The sequence below is a fragment of the Gymnogyps californianus genome, chromosome 1, assembly GCF_018139145.2.
Source record: "Gymnogyps californianus isolate 813 chromosome 1, ASM1813914v2, whole genome shotgun sequence".
Lineage (NCBI taxonomy): Eukaryota > Metazoa > Chordata > Aves > Accipitriformes > Cathartidae > Gymnogyps > Gymnogyps californianus.
The window spans coordinates 164,926,877-164,954,689 of record NC_059471.1 but is presented as its reverse complement, the minus strand read 5'-3'; the positions used below and the strand labels follow the sequence as shown (position 1 = coordinate 164,954,689).

Here is a 27,813-nt window from a genome sequence, read left to right as displayed (position 1 = left end):
CATTTGCAAGCCCTTTCCCCCATTTGCTGATGACGTAAATCTTAGCAGCAGATTCCTTATGGTGAACCCCTTGGGAAGGGTCTCCTACAGAAAAATAGCCTAATGTCTAGACTGGTGACTCTAATGCTGTTCTCTACAGATATACTCTCAGCAAATAATTGGTGGCCTGGATAACACGGGGACATACCCATGGAAATCCTATACAGACAGCTGCCAGGGAGGGAAGAAAGAAAACAGTATGGACTTGATATAATTAGGTTTGGACATACATGCACACCCATGCACACAGTATCTCAGCTAACCAGGGGAAAAGTTAACCAGGGGAAAAGTTCAAATACAGCCTCCCTGTATCTCCATAAACATGAAGATCTACGACAGTGGGAGAAGACAGAATGGTGCAGGGAGGCATTAAGACATTTTTCAGTAGTTTCATCACATGGAGCATGAGGTCTGTTCAGGGTCCCAAATAACTTCTTTGCCAAATTAATCTGCAAAGGACTTTCTCATAACTAGCTCTTACAAAACCACCCTGCCCATGAGCAGGTGGATGTAAGGGCCAAAAATAAGTGTCAAAGGTGATGAAGACCATGCTGGGGATCTGTGGAGTCACCAGGTGACACCAGTAGGGATGCTGGCACCTTAGATGATCCCAAACTGGGCCAGCTCATGCAGTTCCAGATGGCTGAAAGCTTCCCATGGGCAAATCACTGTGATATCTGCAAAAGAGAGAGAATGAGAAATGGGTTCTGGTCACTGCACTTCTTGGATTTCTTTTGTATTAATGGAAACGCTGATTTACTCAGGAAACATTAAGAAGAATGAGACTCCACTTGAAGATTAAATGAGCAGATGAGCTCTTCAAATCTGCTACTACCTACCAGACTGAACCAGATCAGTGTATTTTCTCCTGTGCTATCTTTCTCTGTGAGCAAAAGCAAACTAGCATTTCCTATAGTCTTTTCAGTGACTGTGTAGACTGGTGTAAAAATTCATTCCGGTTATGTGCTTTCTCCTGTTCTTATAAACTACCTGTAGCCAAACTGTGATCTCCTTGAAGACATGTGCAATCTTAAATCAGATGCTGAATAATTTGATCTACAACATTCAGGATCTGTAACTCTTTGATAGGTGCAGTTGTTATTGATACCTGAGAAGTTCTCACTGGCTACAGCTCATCCAGTGCGTGTTTCTCAATCCCAGATGGGTGCATAAAATTCTTAAAATTAGGATTCTGGTGATAACAGAAATACTTAACCAGCTGGGATTTAGTTCCTGTGATTTTTGGTATTAATAGCTTAGCATTTGGCATTTCTTTGAGAACCTCATTCTGCTGAAATTCTTAGCCAGAGTATTAGCAGGAAACAAAGACAAACAAGCACATTTGCAGCCAAATGAAAGTATTCAGAAATTGAGGCATGCCTAAATAGCCTTTCTGTCTTGTAGTGTATGTAAGCATAAGCATGACCGTGGCAGCTTGTGGAGGAAGTACTAGCCTTCTCTGGTGACCCTGAGAGCTGCAGAGAGGCCAGGGAGACAGAGAGGCCACCCCAGAGAGTCCCGTCCCGTGCTGAAGTATGACTGCACTTGTGTTAAAGCAGGGCATGACAACAACATTGCGCAGGGCTTACCTGTGCCCAGTCCTTCCATGCCTGGGATGTCATCTCCAAACCTAGGGGAGAAAAGAGCAGGTGAAGGGTGAGTTTGTGCCAGCAGCATCCAGCAAAGAGGAGCTGCCCTGCACCCCCAGCCAGGGAAGGAGAGTTGTGGGTGGGCAGCAGACGAAGAGAAGCAGCTCCAGGCGGGAGAGCTGATGGCACCAGGGGGCAGGAGGAAGCCTCCTGGCTCCTTGCCCAAGGGAAGATGGTACCGCAGAAGCCCAGCGTAGCAGTGGGGAGCCATCTGACTAGCATGGTTTCTTTTCTTTCCAAAATGCCCTTACCCTTTTACTCCTTTTTTAGGGGGCTTGCTCTTGAACTGCCTTGTCTGTCTCTGCTTGAACTTGGGAGGCCCCTTGCGCGGTGTGGTGGGACCAGTTGGAGCATCTCCAGTGCTGAGGGTGGTAGCTGTGTTCTCACTCATCACTGGGCTGCTGTGTGTGGCAGGTGCGCGCCTCTCTCAGATCCCTCTGTCTGCAAAATAACAGCAAGGACTGATGCAACACTCTGCTTATCGTTTCTAGGTATCAGTGGTCAGGTGACAGAATTACGGAAAATATAGTTGTGACAGGATTAAAGATAAAGATATTAAACATAAAGAAAGATTATAATGCATACAAAGTAAGCAGGATAGCACTGCCTTTCATCCGGCACGCTAGAATTAAGATGCCAAACAAGGGACACTTGAGCTAAGGACAAAAAGACACTTAACCCCATAGTACAATGACTTGCAGAGCCATGGAGAGTCACACCTTCTTTTGTCTCAGACGTAGCTGGACTCTTGGAGACAGGTTGCTGCAGGAGCTTGCCCCACACTTTGGGTAAAATAGGAAGGTTAATGCCAATGTTGTTTGTTTTCTATTTAGCCTTGCAACAGCAGTGCTGATGTTTTTACTTACTGATTCAGGACATGACTACTAGGAGCCACAAAGACACACTTACGGCTTAGAGAAATATCCTATCCTTGGGAATCATCAAGATATACTTCACCTGCTCTTATATTTGTGCCTAAGCATTACCTTTTGGATACTGATGGAGATGGGATGCTGAGCTAGATGGGCTCTTAGTCTGGGTGGAGCTGCAATTAGGGCCTCATATTTGTCAATACCAAACTTACGGGAAATAGCACAGGATCTTTGAAAGAGTGTAAAGAAGGCTAAGAAAAAGCATTGGAGACCGTCTTTTAGGCAGAAGTTAATTTCTCAGGATTTAGGAGAGTAAAGCCCGTAACTTTCCCCAGGATATGTCCATTTTGGTATTTTTGAGCATTATATTACATGCGCTGACCTCTTCTGCACCACCCTGCACATTAGCCAAGCTCCACTTCACAGGGGCTAAATAGTTGTCAGGGAGCAATTCTTGGGTGGGAGACATCTCTTCTGCCTCAGGGAACGGAACTGCTGCACTAAGAGCCCTTTGCGTCCTTCCCAGAGAGGACAGCAATAACTCTCACAAGTGCCCAAGGGGGAGCTTCCAGCTCTTCCTCAAATTTTGTGCTAATTAGTGTGCTAGTATGGTCTGAGCAAGTGCATTTATGGACAAAAATAAATGCCATATTTTACTCCCCTCCTTGAAGCCACATTCTTCCCCATGACCATTATATAACTCCTGTCTCCAGGTGTTCGTCCCTGTGCAGCCAGGCTGATGGAATCGCTGATGGAATTAACTTCAGGATTTGGTGCTAAAGGTTAATCCCATTATGTCACCATAGCACTCTGGCCTAATCCCGAACATCACCTGCAGTGACACTCTGGACTTTTAATCTCAGAACTACGCATGCCATCAAAGATATTTTGTTTTGTTTCATTCCGTTTTTTTCTTAGTCTGAAGACAGTTCATGTCTTTGACAGTCCTGAAATAGCAAGAGTGCCGGAAAGCAAAGCCTGAGATTCAAGGAGAAAGACCATCCACGCAATCCTCCTGTGTCACTTCCACATCAGTGCAAGGCGAAGAGCCATGTGTTCTGTATCTGTGGCAGTCTGGGAATACTTCACCCTGACATCTTTCCATCTGTGCTGGCAGTAGGATGGATCCTAATGACAGCACCTAGAGGCATGCTAGTTTTCCTGTCGCTTGCGGTCAGGCTCCTGTCTCAGCTGTAATATCCCAAGCAGCAGACTGGACGGGTTCCAGCAGCCCCAAATGGAGCAGCAGATGGTTGTGTCTGCAGCTGAAGTATGCACAGATGCTATTCCCCCGCCTGTAACACAATGCTTCCGAAGCACACACTGTGCCCACAAACACAGGGATCAGCTCAAATTGTAGAAGTTACTTATTTGGCTGCCATCTCTGCAGCACCTGAACAATCACCCAGTATTTACAGCTTTATCCTTGCAACACAGTGGCAGGACAAGCAAACACTGTCACCTTCATCTTTTACAGAATGGGGACAGAGGTGCAGTGATCTGTATGACCTGGAGCGCACTGCTGGGAGGAGTGACAAGATCTTTTGACTTGCAGTTTCTTAGGGCCAAACTGAGAGGTGAAGGCAGTTTGGCTCTAAACCAAAGAGAGAATTTGGTGCCTTACTGTTACTCAGGACCAGTGAGGAATTCAGATGGTACTGCCCTACAAAAAAATGCTTTACATTGGAGAACTGCTCCATGGCATGTCTGCTAATGCCCCAAAGTATAGTATTATGCCTCTGCCTCAGGTGCAGTTCTCATTGGTAGGGTGTCTGTCTCAGTGCTAGATACCCCTCCTGAGTTACAAGAGACACACATCCACTTCTAAGCACCATGTTCATCTGACATGCCAAGATACTTGGCACCCCTCTCAAGGGCTACTCCCAAAAGTACAACAGAAGAAACAAACCAGCTAACAGATTTCCAACCCTTTGGACTGGCATCCAAAACTTGTAAGATGCATTTGAGCTCCATCTCCAAGTGAGTTCCTGCCCTGCTTCACCAACCCCTGCTGTCTGCCAGCATGGTACCTTAACCACAGAAACGTCTTTGAGGGTCAGCTCCTCTTAGTTCCTTGAGTCCATGCCTTGCCCCTGGCCTTCACTCAATAGAGCAATAGCTAATGGGAAGACTCAGTCCTTTTCCCCCGATGTGAAGTAGTTGTATCCACCTACCAGATACTCGATAACCCAGGGTTTGGTAAGAAAAAGGATCTGCCCAAATCACACTTCATCCTCTCCCTTGCCTGCATGAATTCAAGAAAGAGCACTCAATGAAACTAAAAGGGACAATTCTAACTTCTTCCTTACCAACTTCCCTCTACCTATTCTCTCCACACATCACCAAAAGTAATGGCAGAGGATGGAAAGCAACCTTTATGCCACATAACAGCCTCCATCTTGCAGCAGGAATCAAGCTGCCCTCCCACCATTGAGCTGGTGGGACGTGCTTGTCATCACATGCAGGCAAAGATGTCTCCATTCATGCTGGAGAGGGCCCTGCCCCACAGCACAGGACCTGCCTCAGTTCCCACACCTCGGGAACCAGCTGGCCCTGCACACAGCCGGACATGGGTGGCAGGCACCCCAGGATCACAGATGCGAAAGAAATTCCCACAGCAACTTCCCAGGGGAATTTTCCAGCCTTTTGCCTCCCCATACCTGCGTACTTGGATAGTCCTTGGTACCACACCAAACAGATGGCTTGACAAATGTTTGACGAGATTGAGTCTCCTCCTCTAGATCTCTGCAGGTGCTAGGCTGCCTCCAACCAGTGCTTCCTGGGCTGCCAGAGCTCTTCTGCTGCTGCCGGCACTGGGATGGAGCTCCTGGGAGAGAGCTGGTGGCTGTGGATGCAAAGGCTGTTGGAGGAACAAGATGTTCTTCCACGCACTTCCTCTGCCCCCTCCTCTGACAAGGTGTTACCTAATTGCCCCTGACAGCATTTCTGCTCAGTCCAGGGTTTAATCCTCTGGGTAAGAGCTCTGCTTGCGTCTGAATGCTAATTATACCTAATACACGGTAATGGGCTTATCTCAGTTGCGTCAGATATCCCACCTCTGGGTGGCTGGCCAGGTTAATCATCCTTCTTTTAGTTTTCTTTGAACTTAAAGGGGCTTGAATATTACTGACAAATGCTGACTTTTTAATCTGCCCTCTCCTTAATCTCTGATTCTCTGTGGAAAATTTCCCTGACAGAAAATGCAGATGCCTCACTTGGCCTTCTTCAGACAGATTCAGTGTAGGAACTCATCTTCCCCCGTCTGAAACCTTCAAAAATACAAACTCCTCTATGTGCACTTGTCTTCATGGTGCCTCAGGGATGTCAGACACAGAACCCCCATAAGCCGTGGCCCTCCATGCAGGGATACACTGGCAGTAGCCAGCAACCAGGAGGAAATACCCTTGTTTTCACATTCCTTTTGATGGGATTCTTGCATGCTCAGCTCTTGACCTCATGAGAGCCACTAGCATCATTCTTGCAGCCAGGCTTTCATCAGGGAATATTGTATCCAGTGTAAGATGCTTGTGAGGAGTCTCACAGCTCCAGTCTCAGTTGCTTGATCTGGCTAATCATAGTGATGGAAGAAGTCCACGCAGGTTCAGCCCTTTCTGTTCCTGTGTTTCATACAGGATCTCAGACCCTTCATTTGAGCAGCAGTTTTAAGACCAAGAACAGATGAAAGAGGATGCACTCTAAAAGACAGAAACTCATTTCAAGTAGAACTATATTCCCACAACTGCTTCCTGGATGGGGATCATTGGAAAAACTATCCCAGTTGAACGAAGGGATTCAGTAACACCAGAGGTACAGCATCACACAGTATAAACTCCTCACCGATGTGCCCTGCATGTACGGCTGGGCACCAGGGCAGGAAACACCAGCTGCCTGTCCCAACTGCTTCTCAGGAGCTCCCCCGGCACTGCTCACTGCAGGCTCAGCCAGCCAAGGATGCAAGCCAAGGGGGTGCCAGGGAGCCCCGACCAAGGGGTGCCTGGCATGAGAAACCGAGCGGCCCCACAGAGGGCAGAGCTGCTCACACAGCCAGGGAGCTTTGAGACAAACCACTGCTGCAGCACTTGCTCTAATGTTAAGAGGAAACACAAAACGATCACGCAAGAACCACAACTCCCTCTCTTAGCTACTGGGTCTGTTCACGCTCTCCAAGCACAAACATCCAAATTTTTCCCCCATGGGGTTTTACCAGGACTTTTCTTTCCTCTGGGTTTTGCAGCCAGTTCCTCTTTCATCCCCCTGCCACCCTCGTTACTGCTTTGAGCTCCTGGGAAATACTTACAGTGCCAAGGGGTCCTCTTGCAAATCATTCAACTCCCGTCCTCCAGCATGCGTAGAAAGGATCTCGAGGTGTCCTTTCTCCTCCAGATATACCCTGCCACCAGGTGACATCAGGGCACCAATCATGGGCGGGCCCCCGCACGGCGGGGGGGATTTGTGGGGAGCGCCATGACCTCAGTGCTCTGCAGGCACAGCTCCAGCGAGGTCTGGGGGAGCAGCAGAGCCTCGACACGCTCCTGAGGGGAGAAGTGCCCCTTTCTGCAAGAAGAGGTTGTGGCTTCTCTGGAGCTCCTGGGGGGAGATCTCTGGAGAAACAAAGAGGAATAAGGAAATCACCTGCCCTTTGAGCAATGCCACTGCTTGTGAGCGCACACACACACACACGCCTGCACATGCAGGGAAGGGAGGAGTTGGCCCTAATCACCCAGATCCCTCCCCTGTGCTGGTGAATGCATGGAGAGGCTTCCAGCAAACTTCCCAGCAGTGCCGCAGGGGTCAAGACCTTACAGAACGGTGCACACAGTCAGCCCGGTGCCGAGAGGGCTGAGTCTGCTCAAGGGAGTCATAGGGAACGCCGCTGAGATGCTGCACAGGGCCCCGGTGAATATTTAACTGCATCCAGCAGATGGGATGGCAGAGGAAGAAGGGGGAACCTTTGTGTTGCACATGGGTGGCCAGCCAGTGGGGTGGCCTGTCACCTCTGAGACCTGAGGTGCTGGGCTGAGGGTAACAGCTAGGTCACATCTGGGTACTGGTAGCATTGCTACTTGAGGGGCTGTTTGAGAAAGGGAAGAGCTGGTGCCTCAGCCCAAACTCCAACCCAACAAAACTCCATGGATGGTAATTCACACTGTTTTATCAGGTGCTTTGTATCTCCAATGCCTGTTGTGACTGCCTGGGAGATCGGTGTCAGAGATGTGGAAAAAGTGGGTGGAGTCTCAGGATGAAAAGAGAAGGGCCAGGGCCCTGCTAGAAGGTGCTGGAAGATCATCCTCATCCTCAGCTGCAGCAGCACCTCAGTCATGGACTGTAGCTGTCTGGCTTAAGGCATAACCACAGGGTTAACAATCCTCTGGAGTCTGTTGGCTCTGGTGAAGCACCGCTCACTTACCCTTGTTGAGCATCCAGCTCACGACATGAGATCAGGGCTGGCAGGGCCAAAAATGACCCCAGAGAACGGAGCTGCGCTAGGAGCATCAGAGCAGTGCAGGGGCAGAATGAAACCAAGGTGTGGGTTTGTGTACTGACGGACAGGCTTCATCTTTGGGTGAGGCTGGAGGAGGGGATTTTGGAGCAGGCATGCCAGGCAGGGGTGTGACTGCGTGTGACCAAGAAAGGACAGGCTCTCTCTGACATGACAGACCCTGGCAGTGGCGACCAGTCCAGCACTGCTTTGGTGCTGTGCAAGAGCCCCACAGCTGAGGCCTCTGGCCTTTCAGATGGCTGAAGTTAGATGAGATAAATCCTTCAGTGAGACTCTTGGCTTACATTTAAAAAATCGATAAGGTCCTAGCCCTTGAGTGGGCACAGAGAAGCTGGGAAGTAAATCCTAGATGCAGCCAAGGGGCTTTCAATCTAGCAGAGAAAGAGCAAACACACTTAGCATTCCCACGTGTTTGAGGACGATCGCACAGCTTTCAGAGGCTTGTGCGATAATTTCTGGGCACAGGAAAGAGGACAGGGGCAGCATCGTGTTGGCATTGTCTCTTCCCTGTGACGACTAGAGCTTGTATACAAATGCGTGGAGATTGATTGCGCTCAGCAGCTCTTGACAGCAGAATTGATTACTGTGGGCAGGGACCTGCTTGTGTGGATATAAAGAGGTGCAGCCTGCTGGCAGCAGACTCCACTCCCATCCCCGCTGCTCATTGCCATGCCTCCATCTGCTGCAGACAGGTTTCCGGGGGCTCCCCCTCCCCTTCTGCCTTCTCCTATGTAGGTAGAGTTGCTGGGGAAATAGGCTCTACAGCTCCCTACTCCTCTTTTCTGAACCTTAAAAATTTACATATTTTCAGGCTGTTTGTTTTCAAAACACCCCCTTTGTTTTCCTGTTTTCCCAATGAAATCTGGCTCATTTCTCTTCAACAAAAGTGGACATGTGGGAAAAAAATTTCCATGGTGTCACATGAAGCTATTTTTTGACCACTGACAAAATGTGGCAGAAACTCCCTAAAGGCCCCCGCTTATCATTTTCTTTCTTATGTCCCATGATTATCAGGCCATTCCCCCCTCTCCTTCTCTCTCTTCATCCATCCTCTCTCTCCCCCCTCCCCTCACAAAATGGGTGGCATTTGCTTTGCGGGGATGTGGGTGCGCAGCTCCTTTGCAGAGCAACAGGCGCCAGCTTTGTGTCGGTGCCTGGCTGCTACCCCAGATGAATGACGAGTTCTGCCCAGGGACCGAGTACCCGATCCCTGTCCCTCCCTGCCCCTGCCCAGGGTCTTCATCCCCTGGCCCCAGGAAAGCCAGCGCCAGCCTTTTGGGCCACATCAGTTGCCACTCGATCCAGACCGGAGCTGCACCAGAAGCCATGGGGTCCAAGCTGTAGCAGGAGTGCAGTCCCTGTGGCCCCAAAGGAAAACCCATGAGCTTTGTTACCTCTGGCCAGATTATTCCCTATTCCAAGGAACCACTTAAAAACATCTCCAAGGTTTCTGACCCTATTTATGAGCTGGTGTAGCCATGGTAACTGTAGTTATACCAGAAATAGCAGCTCACTTGAATGACAAAGAAAACACAAGTTTACAAGACACTGACTTTTCCAGGGGCTGGCTGAGCTCATGGGACTGTGGGAGGAAATCCCAGCTGAGGCACAGACTCAGGGATGCAGCGGATGAGGGCTGTGGCTGGAATGGGCCACAATAACTCTTTTGAAACATATCTCTACCAGCTTGTGCCAGGTGCTTGGGAGACTTTGTGCCTTATTGATAGAGCTTTATCACTTGCCACAAAGACATACTTGACTGGAAATGAGCAGGGAATTTCCCAGGCATCTGCAGTTAAACCTTGGTTTCCCTCCTGCAGACAGGCAGCCTACCAAGTGCCCCTGAATCCCTGGTGAAAGAAAGACAGTGGTAGGACCTGGATTTGGAATCAGATTGTCTATTGGTCTTGTAGAAGGTCAGTGAGGTTGTCATGTCAACAGCATTTTGGTGAAAAACTCAGTGTACCAAGTTGCCTGCAAAAGAAGATTCGCATGCTGTAACCCTCCTTCCCCAATGCCCATCATGTTCCTAAGCTGTCTGTTGTTTGTGCTAGTGAAAAAAATGAAACAGATATAGAGGATTGGGCTTTCCCTGGTGCAGATATTTAGCTGTTTGAATACATGCAAATCAGTCCATCAAAGATGCAGAGAAGAAGGCATCCTCATGGAGAGTTTTATCGCTCTTCCTTCAGGAAATCATGTACCACTATTCTGGTGTCAGGATTAAGCATCTATAACAGCCTGCACTAAACCAGGTGTGCTGACTTTGGGAATCTGTGCCTGCTGCTGGATACAACAGTTATGTTGAGTGTCTCCGAGCTCAGCTTGCAAAAGAGCCTGGTCTCGATTCTCATTTCCACTCCTTCCCTGGAGGCTGCTCTGGCAATGGGGCAGAGATTACAGAGGCTGAAGTCTGTTTTTCCACTTCCAGGGCTCTAGAGAGACATTTCCATGGTCAGTCTGGAGAAAAGGGTCCTTCAAGGAAACATAAATCAAGCTGCAAAGTTTAGCTGAACTATCAGCAATGGCCCTGTCTGTGTTAGAAACTAGGCGGCACTGGGGACATGACTAAGCCCGCAAGCCAAATGGCCATTGCCAAGGCTTCTTCAGGAAAAATGAAGTCCCTGCTTTTCTCATTCAGTCAAGGGTGCTTGACTTGTGCATGTCAGAACATCATTACAGGCCCCAGGCTTTCAGGCACCAATGCTTTAGAACATGCTGGGGCTTTTTGTAGCATGTAAACCCATGTAGCCTGTCATACACTTCATTAGTTACCAGAGAGTTACATTTTCTTCTGAGCAGTTAGTCTGACCTTTCTTGGAACAGATAACCAAGTCTTACCATCTAATACTTACAAGACTGCTACATTGGTATGATATTATTAACTTACATGAACTTTTCCCTGATTGGCATAAATAGAAGGAAAACGAGAATAAATCCTCTCTTTTTTTAGATAGCACTTTTCACCCACAGATCTCAAAACACAGAGATAAATTTTCATCATCCCTATTTGTAAATATGGAAGCTGATGGACAGAAAGTTCATAGACCTGCAGATGAGACCCAGCCATCCAGACATCTGCTGTGGGGACTGATGTGCTTGGCCATGCAGCACAAAAAGCTCAGTACTTTATAACTGCTTTGTGATTCATTGTTTAAGAGCATCCCTCTGCTCATTGCAGAGTTGTCCCATGAGAAAGCAGTAACATTAACGAGCGTCCTTGCCCTGCACGAACTTTGCTTAATGTCTGCATCCAGGCTGTTGGTAGTGCTGCAATGGGATTGAGTTTGTTAGATCATTTTAAAAAGCTTCCTCTCTTTCCCATTTTCATACTACCTACAATTAAAATATCTGTTTTTTCTTTTATAAGATTATTTTTCTCCTGAATGCCATTTACAGAACATGCTCAACACTAATATAGTGAACCATGACCTAATATTTTTTCCCCTTTTTTTTGATCAAACCCAGGTAGTTAATCTTGTTATCTATGTGACTGCCAGAAAGCAGAGCATGTGGTTGCTCTTAAAAATGTACCTGAATAACACAGTTTTCACAGTATTGTCTCAAGGGTCTTCCTTAGATTTTTCTTTTTTCATAATTGATTCCTTCTCTATGAATTGCATGCCATATATGTGTGAACAGTGATTAAATGATCCACTAGCACTCACTAAAATGATCACACTTTGAACTAAACAAAGTAATACTGCCTTGTTTAAAAAAAAGAAAAAAAAAAGAGAGACTGCAAGAGGGTGTTTTTATTTAAATGGAAATCAGATAATTCCAGAGCTTTATTCAGTTTAAAACAGTGAAGCAAATGATTCAGTGTCACTGGGCTAAGAAGAAGAAATTGTACACAAGTCAGCTCCAGATGTCTTCTTTCCTGACAGCTCCTTTTCTCATCTTTTTTCTGAACGATCAATTCTTTCTCCTTGGCAACCAGCAGCCCAATAAAGACAGGCTCTTCTAAAACATTTTGGTAAAATGTTTCTTTCTTCTTCTTAAGGGGGCACATCTCTTCCTATGGCTTTCACACCATGCTACAGACATACTCTTCTTTCCTCCTCCTACCAGATAAAAGCACCGCTGAGCAATCTCATTCAGTTCAGCTCTTTGCCACCATTATTATGATTTTTTTCATGTAACAGCTGAGGCTTTCAAACAGAAATGATTGCTTCTGGGGAGCATCTCGCACTCTCCTTGGGAACATTCAACTAATGGGCAGAGGAGGCAGCTCTTCCTGCTCCATTATCTCGTCTCTTGGGTGGCTGCTCACCTCCCAGACACATGGATGCTAAATGCTCTAGCTGCCATGCGATAGCAGATCCCTGGTGGAAATCACTGTGAAATGGGAAAAGCCAGGGGATGAAAATGTGAATTAATTTTTTTTTTTTAATTTTCTCCTTTTATTGCTCAGGTGTATTGCCAGGTACTAAGCCTTCTGTTCTCCCCTCAGGATCTTGCAAATGCATAGGGTTTAATGTTTTAATGGGTTTTTTTTATGTCCTTTCACTGGCAGATTCCAACCTTTCTTTTAATTTAGAGCCTCTAAACTCTTGCTTTTCAGTGGAGGTACACACCTCTATAAAGTGAATTAGAGCCTCTTACTGGGAGGCCCCTAAGGATATTTCTGTGCCAAGAACCTGGAACCACAGCCCACTTCTGGAGTCCAGTCAAGCATCATAAACACATCATAGGCTAAGTGAACTGTTTAGTAGCCATCATTGCATGCTGGGTGAACACATGTTGCACAAAGGATGTTCTGACAGCCTCATATACACAAAGATTTATTTGTGGGGTCCACAGCTGATGGCATACTTTGACTGTAATGGTGAAAGTTATTTCTAGAGAAAAATGAAAATAAAGGAAGAGGAGAGAGAGAGAAAAAGGGGAACCTTTCCCCAATGGCCAGCTGGGAAGGGCAATGATGGGGTCCCATAGGAGCATTCTCCTCTGAGGGCTTTCTCCAGTGCAGCAGGTGATGACAACAAAAATGATGAGGAGGATGATTTCTTGCCATGCTTTCCCTTATATACTTTTCATATATTACGTACTTTTCATCAGGACCCACTTAAACTTGCTGTTGGTTATTCCTCATTGTGATTTTATTAGATCTGGGAGGAGAATGCTCATCACGTGCAAATGTGGCACATTCATTGCTTGTTAAGCTTCTGTGAATAGATATTATTGAATAATATTTACTGAGAATTTAAATAGCTGTTACCTGCTTTGTTGAGCACCACATTTTTTTTTCTCTTTTATATACTAAAGTCTACAAAACAAGAGATAAAGAAGGAGAGGGAGGAGGGGCAATTCTCACACTGGTGCTTTCCATGAGAATCAGCCACAATAACGCTGTGGGGGTTTGCAGAGGCAGGGCCATGAGAGCAATAATCTGGGAACAGCACCAGTGCAATAAGGGAAAAACGTTGCCACAGAGATGCTGATAATTACTGCCTCCAGGCTTCAGGGAGAGGTTATGTAGCTGCAAGCAGCATGCCCTGAGTATTGCTAAGGCTAAAGCACCAAGGCACATAAGGCACCTAAGAGCTAGCAGGAGCCTGGACACAGCCTGATTACGGAGCCATGAATTCCAGTATAAAATCAAGGTCTCTGTTGAGAGGAGTGTTTAGTGCAGGCAAGGCAGGGTGCAGCTGGCAAGGGAGATTTTCCAAGGCCAGCAGAGGAGGAGAGGATGCCACAGCTCTCCTAATTTAGTCCCAGTTTCAGCTCTGGCTGTTTTGGAGGAAAGTCACAACGCAAGGAGGAGTGCTTGGATAAATACCTCCTAACACCCTGCCTGGTGATCAGCTTAGAGCTGAGATTTGATTACACTTGCTGAGATTTGACCTTACATAACCACTTGTTTTCTGAGAGGTCCTAAAATAATCCAGTCCTTTTTCAAATCTAGCTCCGGTGGGTGACTTCTCTAGGACACCACTGCCTGCAAGACGCCAGCTCCCGCTGTGATGTCCACTGAGGGATGGAGAGCAAAAGCTGCTTTCTTTGATGCTGGGCTCTGGAGTGCAGGGGGTGCAGAGAAGACACCCCTGCTCCCCGGTGGCAGGGACCTTCTTCCCCTCACCCAGCCCTGTCCTCTCACTCTCCCCCTTCCACCTGCTTAGCTCTCCCTCTCCTTTACTGGGCTGCTCTGTCCATCCTCCGCCTTTCTCAGGCTAGCCTCTGGAGGAAACTGGCTCTGTTTTCCCCCTACTCTCTCATCTCCAACAAAATCCTTTTCCTTTCTCTGTCTTGCTGTTCCCCTTGCTCCTCCAGGGGAGTCGAGTCATCCAGAAGTGACATGTGAAGTCTTTGCACACCTTCAGGCTGGAGATGGGGGTTATGGTATTAGCACGTTAACCGGCCTGAAAGCTGCTTAGACAAGCATTAAATCTCCAATCTTCTCTCCATCTTTCAAGGAAATCTCTTCTGGAGGAGCTGGAGAGATGGAGCACCCAGTCATATTTTCTGGGGTCAGCTCCTCATCCAACTGAGCGCCCTCAAGTCTTGTGGCTGGGTGGTTTGAAGGGATTGCCATGGGATCAGGGGGTGGGAAATCCAGCTAAACCCTTACCCAGGGCTCTGTGGCTGCACCCCGAAGTGCCTTCTTCCTCCTTGCTCTCCATACTGAACATTGGCCCCCTTGCCCGGCACCATGTCTAGTCCCCATCCCTTTCCTCCCTTCTCCCCCCATCAGATGCAGGCTCCTTTGCAGCGCTTTAGGAGGGGTGAGTGGCACTGAGTAGGAAGAAGGCGGGGACCATGTGTGCTAGGCACAGCAGGATCAACCTTAGGATGCTGCCTTTTAAAGCAAATCCTGGGACGCTTTGTGCCTGCGTTTTATTCATGCAGAATGAATTAATGCTTCATTGGCTGCATCCCCCTGTTTATCCCGCTTAACTGGGAGGCAGAGGAGGCAGTGCTGGGTTTACCAAGGAGTTGGGTGGCACCTTGTGATGCAGTGAATGCCCCCTCATATGGCAGGGAAAGGCCTCGTGTCTGAGCTCCCTGACCTGTCATCTTCACCCATGCTCATCACCTCGTGACTCTCTCAGGCCCGGATTACCTCCTCCCATCTCTGCACGTAGTGAGGGACACCATCTGGGGACACCCACTTGGGGGTCATCCACGGCCGAAACTGATGCTTACCTTGCAGCAGCTCTTGACGTGAATTTGTTGCACCATGAGGTTGTCTTCCCAGTGTATCACCTGCAGTCTTCCTGGAGACTGCAAAAAGCTTGAGGGGGAGGCAAAGCTCATGACAGTGACAGGATTCAGCAACATTATTCATTAGAGAGAAATCTAAGTTAGTAACACTATATGTACTGAGTTCAGTGCAAATGCAAATGAGTAGCTCCAAAACAAACCACTTTACAAGAGCAGTACTAAAAAATATTACACTATTGGGCCTCTTACAATTACAAAAATGGATTCCCTGCCCGGACTGAAATCTCTTTTTATTTTTCCCCTCAGAGCTTCCAGCCTGGGAAATCTCAGCTCTAAATTAGATGGTTTTGGAAATTAAGAGCAGGTGAAAGTAAAGGGTTCTAACAGGTGAGGGTTTCCTGAATTGGTCACTTCTAAAGGCCATAAAATAGTTCCTTTCCTCAAATGCAGCCACCTCTTCTGCAGAAGATGGAGATGACATTTAGCAGCGTGCAGCAGCAATGTTCCACCAATCTAAAAAATTCAAATCCAGAAATGCTGGACAGCTTATGGCAGCAATCCAAACTCAAATAGAAAAAAAATGCCATGGTTAATTTTTTCAATCTTACAATTTTTAAGAAATCTCAAGATTTGTTGGGTCAAATAAAGTGCTACAGAATATGACTGTTGAGAGTAAAGGCTGTGTAGTTGAAGGATATGCATTTAAAAATTTGCATAAGCTTTTGGCTATTTACTTGAAATAAGTTTAGACACTAGCGGTTGATCAAATGTATTAATGTTTTCAACTAATTGTACAACCAGCTGTGATCAGTGGGGTCAAAATAAATAAGACCTAATCATAATATTTTAAGTAGAAAATATTATTTTCCAACTAAGAACACATTTGAAATATTACCATTTCTTTTGCAATAAAGCAGGTATACTCTGGCTGTTGTCCTTGCCTCCTTCTGTCACAAACATAAGAATTGGCTGGAGTTGGACAATGTCTGCCAAGAGATGATCTTCATTGCATGGCATCGGTTTGTCAGAGATGAAACACTTGGTGGTAGGCATTTGCTTTCAGTGATGTTCTGCTCCAACGTGGTTCAAAACCTGTTTTTCTTCCAGCAGATCAATGACGTGGTTCCCCAGCGGGATGTTGGATATGCTGACCCAAAGGATGATGCCTGGCTTCTAAGCTCCCATCTGCTCGGCATGGTGCCTATCCAATGTCTGCAGCTCCTTCTCACCCCTCTTAGCAATAGGAAGATGAAGCACAGAGCAATGACATGATTTTCCCATGATTACATACTGGCTAATTTCTAATCTAGGAGTAAAATCTCCTTCTCCTGTGTGCTAGGCAGACGCCAATATAGGCTGAGTGTACATACCTATGGAGGCACACAGCTATACATCCCTATACCTCTATGCACATTTGTGGATATAGTGGTCTTGATGTATGCTCACACACGTTTAGAAATAGTGTGCAAATAGCTACACAAAGACACAGGCAGTCTGGTATTTATCTCCAACTAAAAAAAAATGAGAGAAAGGTAAACCCTAATATCCTCCAGCAAAAATGATCATAATAACACTAGAGTTATGATTGCACTGGTGTCTCTGTACACAGCCACTAAAACCAAGGAAATCTCAAGCCAAGCCATGACCGAACTGTAACCTCAACCCACACACTCTCCCAGCCAAAAGGGTGTTCTGGTCTCCCAGTACAAATTAGGAAGTCTGCTGAAATCAGAGAGTTAGTCCAGACAGCACAGGAACCAAGACAAGAAGTTGATGTACAAGACACAGGGGCTGCTTAACAAGACCATTTTCTCAAAGCTCCCCATAATTAACAACTCTTCACACCTTTCCCAAGCCAGGACTGTTCACATGAAAAATTTGAGCCACAATAACATGGCACTGTCATTGAAAGAATTTGCTCTGTCCTTTCCCCATCCCTGTCCCACACAGCTCCTTCTCTTGTGCTAGCGCAAGGGTTTAGCCACATTTGGCCATCATCAACAAGGATTGGGAAACCTATCTGGGTTTAAAACTCATTGGTATATACTTATGCATTTGCTTACATATTTTTGCCAGGTACGTTTTAAACTCAGCTCAGTGCTGTGTGCAGCTCAGTTCTTTTGCACTGGCCCACGGGGAGGGTTAGCATAGCAGTGAAAAAGAGCAGCAGAGAATAAAGTAATTTCTCTTGGTGGTGAAGCTATTTCATGGAGGCTTAAAATGTTTCTGAGGCTACAGCCCCTGCTAAATGGAAATCCACTGCCAGCCAGACATATGCTGTATTTGTCCCTTGAAATGCATGAGGTCAGAATCAAAGTGCCACCCGTAGCCTAAATGAAAGCAATGGTAGGCTAGGAAAATCGGTCCCCCTCTTCTGAGATCTGTCCATCCCTGAAGGAGAGCCCTCTTATTCAGTTGTTTGCAACCTTTAAAAATTTGCGTACGATAAACGTTTTCTAATGGACATGTGGATCCGGGGCAGTGAATTTAAGCCCATAGACAATAGATTTGCTTTGCTTATTTTGCTTCTGCAAATGCATTAAGAGCAGTCTATCAGTCATTGTAGATCCAGATTTGCTGGTTGCAAACCAATGATCTAATTTGTTCTTAAATTCTGCACTGAGGATTGTGTGTGTGAAGGATTTATGTGACTGAAGAACTAAGTGGGCACTCTGTGAGTGGAAAAGAAAGAGAAAATCTGCTGATATTTCAGAAAGCAAGTGGTGTAAAATCGTTCTGATCATTTAAGCATCCCTGGGAAATGAGAGCTTGTTCCTGAGGTAGCTGATCTTTGAAACTGCTTGTGTGAAAATGGCTGGGAGTTGGGAACAATTAGCTGATTAAGTGCAGCAGGTAGCATGTGTTAACCAGGAAAAATGAGATTCATCAGTAATAACCCCCATTTGCACACCCCCATATCCCCCATATCCCCCCACGTATGCAGGAATACACTCAACCTGATTCTCCACTTATTTTAATCGGTATAAATCAGGGCCAGCTTTTGAAATCGACCTTAATTACACGAGGAAAACAAACACAATAAAAGCCAGGGTTGAAAAACAAAGACACCCCCCCCCCGGTCGCAGGCACAGCAGCACGCACCGAGAGCCCGGAGCCGCGCACGGGGAGCACTCCCGCGTCCCTAGCCGGGCTCACCTCCGCAGACAAAGCCCTGCGCACCTCTGCGCAAAAAGAGCGCAGCGCCAGGCGGGCAGGCGGGCGCGCAGACAAAGCAGGGCAGGCAGGCGGCGGAGCGCTGCAGCATGCGGGGCCGCGCAGGGCTTCCTCTGCGAGTGGGCTGGTGGTGGTGGTGGCGGCGGCTGCTTTTTTTTTTTTTTTTTGCGTGTGTTATTTTTTTTTTCTCTCTTCACCAACTTCCTTCCTGCTCCAACTGCCAAAGCTCAAAGCTGAGCGCTGAGAGCACAGGAGGACCCCGGCCGCAGGCGCCACTCAGCCGGTGAGTACGAGCCCAGGCGAGGGGAGGACGCGGGGAGCCGGGCAGGGGGAGAGCAGCGGGCCCATCCCCGGCTTGGTCTCCCCTGGCGCCGCGCAACTTTGCGCCTTTGTTCCCGGCGGCTGGCTCCGTTACCCAGCCTTGCCCGGGGAGACGGGCAGGGCCCTGCCTGCATCCGAGGGGGAAGTTGGGCTCTGCGCTGTGATGGGGTGGAGGGGCAGAGGAAGGGGAGGCAGCCCCCGCGCCCCCGGGGTGGCGGGAGGGCCCCGGGGGGTGATGGGGGGTGTCGCTCCCTGCGGGGTGGTACCCGGCGGTCCCCGGGGGTGGCTGGGCAATGGGCTCCCTTTTTGCCCTCCCACCCGAGGCGGGTGGGATGGGGAGGTCAGGGCCGGGGGCGCTGGTGGGGCCAGTGGCTTACTCCCCCATCGCGGAAAATTGCTTCCTCCCTGCCAAACCCGCTTCCTGGAGATAAGCCCTCGATCAGGGGGTGGTTTGGGGGAGTAATGCACAGAGGGAGGGCAAATAAAATGCTGCCCCTGTGACACCCCTCTTTGTGTCCCGTGGCGGCATGGGGGGCTGAGGAGGTGCTCACCATCCACCCCATCTGCTGCCTGCCCGCCGCCTCCTGCTGCAGGTGCGAGGGCAGCCACCCACCCCCGGCACAGGCAGAGCCTAGCTGAGAGATGCTTGCACCCCTTGGCAGGGCATGATTCCTCCTTCGCCTCCTGCAGCCATTTCTCTCTCTGTCAGGAGATCACTAGCCCTGCCCCTGCCCCTCTCTTTGCTGCTTTGTGGGTGCTGCCAGGCATCAGAGGTGCAGGTGATGCACAACTGTGGATTAGGGCTGCAGGAAAGCAAGAAAAATGTGGCGGGGCAGGGTACAAATCACCCAGTTTTCTCCTTGCATAGAGCATTTATAGGGTTAATTTTCTCATTTTTAATGAGGCTTGTGGCCTGAAGACTGTAGGGGATCTCCGTCTTAGCCCAGCCCTTGGCCTGGACAGTGACACAGGAGCCCAGGGACCCAGACAGTTGGGCACTGGGCACTGACATGCTCACTCTGGGGAAGCGCTGGTGCCTGAGCCCAGTAGCATGTCTCAGCTTGCAGAGGGAACCTGTCCCAGAGCTGGAGTGAGTAGAGGCAGGGGCAGCTGAGATGTGAGCTTTCCTCTTGGTCACCTCCTGCCTGGGAATTTGGCAGGAAGGCAGGGTCAGGTCCAAAACTTGGGGAGAAATGCCAGAATTGGGTCTGATTGGTGCCATCCTGAGATGCATGTGACCCAGGGGTTGTTCAGTCCAGACAGCCTGTCTGGTCCTGTTCCCCTCAGGCTCTTGCTGTTGGCACAGCAGGTCTGCCTCTCCACCTCTCTGGGAGGTTTTCAGAGCCTAAAAGCGTCCCCCCTTGAGTGAGCCACCCCCACGGGCTGGCAGGGAAAGTCTCTGCAGCATGTGTGATGCAAAGGGAAGGTCTGAGGGATGGGAAACAACCTGCTGGTCCAGCCCCGACTCTCTGTCTTTTCTCTGCGTGTGGCCAGAGATCTCTCTCTCCATCGCCTGGGTCTCTCCCTCTCCTGTGATAAACCACAAAACCCCCCGTGGAGGATGGGGGCAGGCAGGCAGCTCTGCTCTGTGGTTGTAGTGGTGGCAGATGCAGCCTAGTATCGCGAGAGAGCTTGGGAGAGTGAAAATGACTCAGATCTGCAGCTGGAGCCCAAATGGAAGGCAAGGTCTGGTGGTGGCTGACACGGCTCATCACGTCCTCTTCCTGTGCCGAGTGTGGGATGGCACTGAGGGGATCGCAAGGCTTTGTAAGGTGACTGTGCTGGGGCTGCAGAGCGGTGGGGTATGAGCAATTGTTGCTTTCATGAGGGAGCTTCTGGTTTCCTTCCTCATGAGGACAAGCTGAAGGGCCTTTCCCATGGTACATAGATCCTTAGCACTCCTAGGGCTGAGCATGAACTCAGCCAAGGTTATTCAGCTGCTGGGATGTGCTTTCTTTCCTGTCCATTTGAGTTGGGATTCCCTTTTATTTCCCAGCTGCCCACTCTGCACAAGTTCCTGACTCACCACAAAATGCCATTGCAAAGTAGTCTTGCATCAGAGCCGTTGTCCATTAGTATGCCTGACTGAGTCTTCTTGTTCCTGTGCTCCTTGGTCCTTCTCTGTGCCTCTGTAACATGCCAATATACACCTCCTTGAATTTTTTCCACTGGTCTCACCCGTGCTGGGATTGCACTGGAAGGTCTGCGTATTGCTCATTGCTGCCTGATGACACTTGCTGATTCACCCTGAACTGTTGCATATACTTCTTTTGTATTTCCTTTCTGTTTTAATGAATGAGAAAACTATTCTGGTAGCTCCCAATTTAACTTTTGGGAGCAAGGGCAAATGTTAAGGGCACAGCTGCAGAGAGGGATAACGGGCTTGCTGGGGAAATTGCAAATAAGCAGGCAAAAGGGGAATTTTTAGCAGGGACAGCCTCTGAGAAAGAGTTAATGTAAGGATAAGCTGAAGTGAACTGAATGATCTGTGTAGCTTGACCAAATCTCCTTGCTGCCAAATGGCAAGAAATGGCTTGGCCATTTACAACAACCGTCACTGCACCAGGGCACTGCTCTGTTTTTCAGCCTTTCTCTGAAGAGTGGAAAGGAGGCTAGGACCATGTGGCTGGCTCCGTGAGGCAAGCAGCTGACTAAGGGGGACCTGGCACAGCACTGCTCACCTCTCCTGCCTTTGTCTCCTGTTCCCCATTCCCTGCCCTCCTCCTGGCTGCCCATCAGTTGATCTCTCCCGGCTCTGGCTCCCATTTGGGATGCCTCCCAAGCAGCTTCGCTGCCCTCCTGTGTTCAGTGGCGCATGTCCCAGCTGTGCTGTCTGCGTGGCTGCGGGCTCCAGCCATCCTGCCTCTCCTTTCCGAGAAGCCCCACTGATGCAGTGCAGGTATGCAGGGCTGCTCTGCAGCTGGGCTGGATGTGGTCACTGTCACGCTTCCTTCCTCAGTGAGAAGGAAACCTGATCAGTGCGTGAAGTGAGCTGTTCCTGGGAGCAAGCACTGGGAATGCCGGCAGATAGACTGTTGTGGGTGCATTTCCTTGAGGGCTTCAGTTAATTTGCTAATGTAAGGGAGTTGCTGTCAGGTATTTGATCTTTGTATGAAATGCTGCCTGACCGTGGCTTTTAACCTGTTATGAGAGGGTGAATGAAACCTCTGGCCTTGGCTTTATTCATGTCTGTGTGTGGCAGTGGCTCTTTGTGCAAGATAGCTGGCAAGTGCTGAAACCTTGTACGGTGGCTTGTAATTGCAGGGTTGCTGGCCAGCAACCGTGCTGCAGAGTGGCTGTAAATCACTCTGGTTTCAGCCTCCGCTCCCATACCTCCTCCCCGGGAGGGAAGAATGGTGTAGGTCTGCGTGTGCGCGTGGTGCCTGCAGGGAGAGGAGCGGGGGCAGAGGGGGATTGTGTTTGAGCCAGAATATCAGCACAGCAGTGTCGAGATTGCAGCTGATCACCGTCGCCATTTGCCTGTAACGATCCTGCTGTATTTGGCGCTGGGCAGGTGCCTGCCTGCCCAGGGGACTGAGCCACGCTGTGCTCAAAGCGAGTGCCCCCGGGGACACTACCCGCCTCCGGAGCAATCTCATTGACTGTCCCCTCCTCTGTTACCCAGAGCAAGCGACCATGACTGAGAAGACCCAAGAACCTCATGTGGAGGAAGATGATGATGAGCTGGATGGGAAACTCAACTACAAACCTCCTCCCCAGAAAACACTGCAGGAGCTGCAAGAGTTGGACAAGGATGATGAAAGCCTCGCTAAGTACAAGAAGTCCCTGCTGGGAGATGGACCTGTGGTAGCAGGTAGGCTGGGGCACGGTGATAGGAAGGGACTAGGGAGATGCATCACAACAGTGCGCTGTGGGGATGGGGCAAGTTGGCCTCAAAGAAGAGGGAGCTTGTTTGACCAGGCACATGCACTGCTTCTGCTGGAGGACTGGGGATGAGCAGGTAGAGACATGCATGTAAAGGAAGCAGGGAAGATGCTGTGAGCATTAGGTGTAAGGTTACTAGGGAGTGCTGGCATCGGAAAGGGACTTGTGGTGGGAGGTGTGTGGGCCTTGGAGGACTCCTGAGGGGTTAGAAACATGAGGGGACCAGCCTATGCTGAAAGGGGGTCTTGCTGCTCAGAATGATCTTGAGAGGAGTTTCCTGTAGTGGAAAGACCTCCTCTAGGTATTAGGATGGAGGCTGAATGGATCCATGTTGAAGGACTGGGGTAGATGCGTGGTCCTATTGTGCTAAGAGAAGCCTGGCATTACTGGGTGTTTCATGAAGTGCAGTTTCTGTGTGGGAAAGCAACCCCGTTTCTTCAGTGTTGTTTCCCTCCCCCTGCATTTAATTTTGCAAGCTGACAGCTTCCCCCTGACTTTCCTACCTGCAGACCCAACAGCTCCCAATGTGGTGGTCACCCGACTCACCCTGGTATGTGACTCTGCTCCAGGACCGATCACTATGGACCTTACAGGTAGGCACAGACTCTGTCCTTGGGCATGAAGGGGAACAAGCAAAGGCCCTGGCATGCTTCAAATTGAAAGGGAGTTTGTCCTTGGGATGCTACAGTGGGTTTTAGAGGAACTCTGAGGGCATCTTAGCCTTGTTTCTTATTTTAAGGTGTACATGTATGAAAAAGAAAAGGAGATATAACAGAGAAAAATGTCGAGAGTCTTTTTCTTCATCTAGCCTGCTCTAGGACCTCCTGGGTTTCTCCTGCCTTCTCTTCTTACTTCCTTTCAATGAGACCTCACAAGCAAAAGGGATGTGCACGCGTTCGGGTAATGGGCTGTTTTGAAACTTCAGAATCGAGCAATACTGCGGTTCCTGCTCCTGGGGACATGGGGAGAGAACCAGGCTTCACCTTATATGGGCTTTTCTGCAGAGAGAGGAAGCTGGGCCTGGAGGAGCAGAGAGGCTTCCTGTTCAACTGAAACCACGCAGAGCCCTGCAGAGCCCAGGCAGCCTCACAAGCCGGGCAGGAGCTGTGAAACACGCTCCACTCACCCAAGCCGGGGCTGGGCATGGGTGAAGCATGCACACACTCCTGCAGATGCCTAACGATGAGTCTGTGCATAAATATCTTTGTGTATATGTGCCCAGACCTGTGTTTGTTTAGGCATTGTCTTCATAGATGTGGACACAGACACATACGTACACCCAGGTGTTTCTGTGTATGTGCTCTCACAGTGCAATTGCTTATACAGAGCTCCGCGTACTCATTTTGCAGGTGTGCCGTCCTTCAAAGGGATGCTCATCTCCAACACCAATCCCAGCCCCATCCCCCCGCACGTGGTCTCTTCTTGCTGTGACACCTCTAGCTAACAGCTTGATCCTCTCCTTACAGGTGACCTTGAAGCACTCAAGAAAGAGACCTTTGTATTAAAGGAAGGAGTGGAATACAGAGTTAAGATCCACTTCAGAGTGAGTTGTTTTCCTTTCTGTTGCTTCTCATCAGTTGCTGAGGCCAGTCAGCAGCAGTCTATCAGATAACTAGAGCCAGGCAGCATGCCTGCCCAAAAGCTGGGCCCTTGTAAAGCTCCCCTAGTTTCAGGTGTCGTTCTACCCAACAAGGGACCGGGTATTTCCAGGGAATTGCTTCTGCTTGCTTGCCCCTTGGAAGAAGTTGCTTTCTGTCCACTCACAATGGTGAAAAACAGGTGGTTTGGAAGCCAGGTGGGTAGTTTTGGCTGAGTTTGGCTTGGCTTTTTAGCCACCAGAAAATCTTTATTTCACACAAAGTGGGAATGGACAGGGAGAAGAGAAGAGATAATGTCTTTCCATGAAGTACTGGTTCAGTCAGCATTGCTGGGCTTCATGTATGCATAAAAAAGATTTAATACTATAGCATTTGGCTGCAGATACCCGAGTTCTTCTGGGTCACGATATACCCAAACGGGCTCATTTCTCCCCCTCTCCCATTAACCAGTGTGTCAGCCATTTCTTCTGTTTCCAGCTGAAAACGAAACTTGGCCACACTGCAGTGTGGCATCCAGCACTGAAGTGATCATCCCCACAAACATTTGCTGCAGGCAAAGCTGGGCTTGGCAGAGAAAGCAAAGAGGGAAGGAGGATAGTTCTCCTGAAACTGATGAGGGAAAGTGTTAATGTTGTGGGTTCTGTAGGAAAGATATCCCTTCTTCTCTGAGGCTTGCTCTCTCAGAGATGACTTTGTCCCCAGAGACACCTCCAGCTCTCCTTTGTGCTATGAAATATTTCCATCTGTATCTGAGTCCTGTTGACAGGAGATGCCTGGAGCCAGACAAGTTATTCTAACTCCTTCCCTCAGTCCCAAGGCTGGTAAGAGCTGGCACCATGTGAATTCTCCCGTGGGATGTAAAAAGATCTGCCTGTCTTGCTTCCAGATTGAGTAGTGCTGTGGGGAGGCAGCGTATGCTGGAGGGGGACAGCAAGGGATACATCCAAGCTATCCATGAGAGATTTGAGGAAAGATTATGAGCAAAACTGTGTCCCTCTGTCTCTTGAGGAGAAACTTGCCAGCTCCTCATGGAGCTTAGAGGGCAGCTGGGAGTGCCCAGCTAATCTTGCCCACAAGTTTGTGCTGGAGGGATGACTCTAGTCACCCATGTCTGGTTTTCAATATGGAAATTATTAACCCGGAACTCCCTGCTTCACTTTTCTTTGTCCTCATCAGCCCGTCTTGTGAAGCTGACTGATGTGCTCCAGTCCGCTTTAAAGTCAGGGAAAGGATGGGGAAGTGCAGGAGATGCACAGAGGATGCTGTAGGTCTCCAGGTGCCTATGGAGAAGTCATGTTAGGACTCCCCACAATGTGTCCCGTGCTGAGCATTTGAGAGCAGTGGTGTAGGGAGCCAAGATGGGTATGTCTCTAAGGAGAGAGAAAACCGGCAGATACAGAACCAAAACCCTTCCCTTGACACTTACTTCTGGTCACTTCTTGCAGGTGAACAGGGACATTGTGTCGGGACTGAAATATGTGCAGCACACCTACCGGACAGGGGTGAAGGGTGAGTAAGAGCCCCCTGCACACCAGTGCTCCTACTCCTGTGTTCCCTCTGCTCAAAGAAGTGTTCCTGCAGGTCTGGGCTGGAACAGAGCCTCCCCTGGTCCCAAGGCCCCCCCCGCACCACCACGCAGGAGGCAAGACTTCTCAGCAGAGTGCATTAGCCTGCACGCTGCATCACCCAGGCCAACTGTTTCCTGTTCTTGTGCAAACTCAATATGAGCCAGCTCTGGTATCTATATGCTTACACCACTGTCTGCAGCAGCAAAGTCCCCAGAGACACTGCTTAGACAGTGCTTGCCACAGATTTCCTCTCTGTATGGAGCTCTTCACCTCCCCTCCACCCCCTGTAGAGTGGCTTGGCCTGTGTGGAGCTTCCCACCCCCTGAAAGCTCTTCCAGATGCACTTGGTAAAAAATTCAGAGCTGCTCTACGAAGCTTCCTGCTGTGTGCAGAGCCCTGTGTTTGCCTATGGCCTCTCCTCTTTGTGCAGTGCTGCCCCGCCTGGGCAAGGCAGAGGGAAGCCCCATTTTGCACACACACATCCCACGTGCATTTTTGCATGCAACCACCTCTAAGGCTCCAGTGTCCCATTCAGCACACGTAAGTGGTGTCTTCTCACCAGAAAAGAGAAGTAACAGGGGATCAAGAGAGATCTTGAGCCATATGCTGGGTGTACCCACTCCCTTCCAGCAGCACATACATGTGAGAGGGTACAGACTGAGTTGCCTGTCCATCTGCCCGTCCATCCATTTATCCTTCCCACTGTCCTTGTGCCTCACTACCCCACTTTTTCCACTGATTGTGTTCCCCTTGCTGACATGGACTGTTCCTTTCTCTCCCCACTATCTCCATTCTGTCTGTGATCTGTACTCATGCTTGTGGCTTCTTCTCTCCTTTATCATTCCCCACCTGAGGGGCTCATCCCTTGTGGATTGTTCTCTCCTAGTGGACAAAGCCACATTCATGGTTGGCAGCTATGGGCCACGGCCAGAGGAGTACGAGTTCCTGACGCCTATTGAGGAGGCTCCTAAGGGTATGCTGGCTCGAGGCACCTATCACAACAAGTCCTTCTTCACGGATGATGACAAGCACGACCATCTCACCTGGGAGTGGAACCTGTCCATCAAGAAGGAATGGACAGAATGAGTTCACTCAGTTTGCCTTCCCCCTTCCCATCCCTTTGCCTCCTGCACCAGTCTCCAGGTGGGCCATGCCCACCACGCTGCTCCTTCCTGCCACCGTGGCCGGCCACAGACCTGGCAGCCCTTCCCATGGGCACCGGGGCTCTGTGCCAGCCTCGGTCGATGCACAGGCCTGCAGGTGGCCTTTGCTGCTTCTTCTGATACACTGAAAATAACCCTCCTGTTCTCACCACCGCCCCATCATGACACATAATGGGTTAAATTGGGAAGCATCTCCCTCCCTCTCTCCCAGTACTTCGTCCTGCTGCCTCCATCTCTCCTGTACCAACTCCGGTCCCTGAAGTGCCTTTTCTAGGAAACAAGATCACCTGGCAGGGCGGACTGGTCCCTGGAAAATCCCTATCTGAGTTACACTTGCCATGTGCTCTGACTCATTGTAAATGATTACTTACCTCCCGTGATGGTCTCCTGGTCTGTATCTGGTGCCCTACCCTGTTAAAATCCATCCTTGTGCAGGCAAAACCAGTCAGGGGGAATGCAGCTAGATGCTGTAACAAAACTTCAGTGTCCCAAGAATAAACCCAGTTTCTTTCTTCTTTTCTGCATGAGTGTCACATTCTTTTGTAGAGTATGTTTTTCAGTGATGAGTATGTGGAGAATGCATTATAGGAAGGCTTAAGCATGTTTCAGAAGGGAAATAGCCCCCCTCCTTCAAAACATCAGCCTAATTCTATAGGCAAATTATTTCAGAGCTGCTTCCTTTAGGGGTTTCATGAATCCATCTTTGAAGCCCAAAGTCTGGCCTGTGATAGGGTAGACTCCAGGGGTAGACAGCCCCCACCTCTCATCCCGGGTGGCAACTGAGTGAGCCCAGGGAGCTATAAAATGGCTTTCTCATGTTTAACGCTTACCACAGCAGCAGTTCCCCATAGCCAGAGCTAATGCAAGAGTTGCATGTCCC

At 49.1% G+C, this 27,813-nt stretch overlaps 2 protein-coding genes across 2 annotated transcripts; one reads left to right on the top strand and one right to left on the bottom strand.

The window, feature by feature from the left end:
• Positions 1-639: 639 nt before the first annotated feature.
• Positions 640-2,079, bottom strand: PDE6H (phosphodiesterase 6H). Its single transcript, XM_050914883.1, has 3 exons — positions 1,940-2,079; positions 1,629-1,669; positions 640-716 (listed from the first exon to the last, which is right to left on the bottom strand). The coding sequence occupies exons 1-3, from the start codon at positions 2,077-2,079 to the stop codon at positions 640-642; spliced, it is 258 nt and encodes an 85-aa protein (XP_050770840.1).
• A 16,565-nt stretch (positions 2,080-18,644) lies between these two features.
• On the top strand, positions 18,645-27,448 carry ARHGDIB (Rho GDP dissociation inhibitor beta). The gene is made up of 6 exons (XM_050901722.1): positions 18,645-18,681; positions 22,345-22,533; positions 23,114-23,197; positions 24,071-24,147; positions 25,648-25,711; positions 26,657-27,448. Exons 2-6 carry the CDS (start codon positions 22,356-22,358, stop codon positions 26,854-26,856), a joined length of 603 nt encoding a protein of 200 aa, XP_050757679.1. The 5' UTR covers positions 18,645-18,681; positions 22,345-22,355; the 3' UTR covers positions 26,857-27,448.
• Positions 27,449-27,813: the final 365 nt, after the last annotated feature.

What these genes read in the sequence shown, in the direction of transcription:
- PDE6H (XM_050914883.1), bottom strand. Translation starts at nt 2,079, where the DNA reads ATGAGTGAGAACACAGCTACCACCCTCAGCACTGGAGATGCTCCAACT. An exon ending in CCTAAAAAAGGAGTAAAAGG is followed by an intron (nt 1,670 to 1,939) that starts GTAAGGGCATTT and finishes TTTCTCCCCTAG; the next exon opens with GTTTGGAGATGACATCCCAG. An exon ending in CATGGAAGGACTGGGCACAG is followed by an intron (nt 717 to 1,628) that starts GTAAGCCCTGCG and finishes TCTCTTTTGCAG; the next exon opens with ATATCACAGTGATTTGCCCA.
- ARHGDIB (XM_050901722.1), top strand. Translation starts at nt 22,356, where the DNA reads ATGACTGAGAAGACCCAAGAACCTCATGTGGAGGAAGATGATGATGAG. An exon ending in GATCACTATGGACCTTACAG is followed by an intron (nt 23,198 to 24,070) that starts GTAGGCACAGAC and finishes CTCTCCTTACAG; the next exon opens with GTGACCTTGAAGCACTCAAG. An exon ending in GAGTTAAGATCCACTTCAGA is followed by an intron (nt 24,148 to 25,647) that starts GTGAGTTGTTTT and finishes CACTTCTTGCAG; the next exon opens with GTGAACAGGGACATTGTGTC.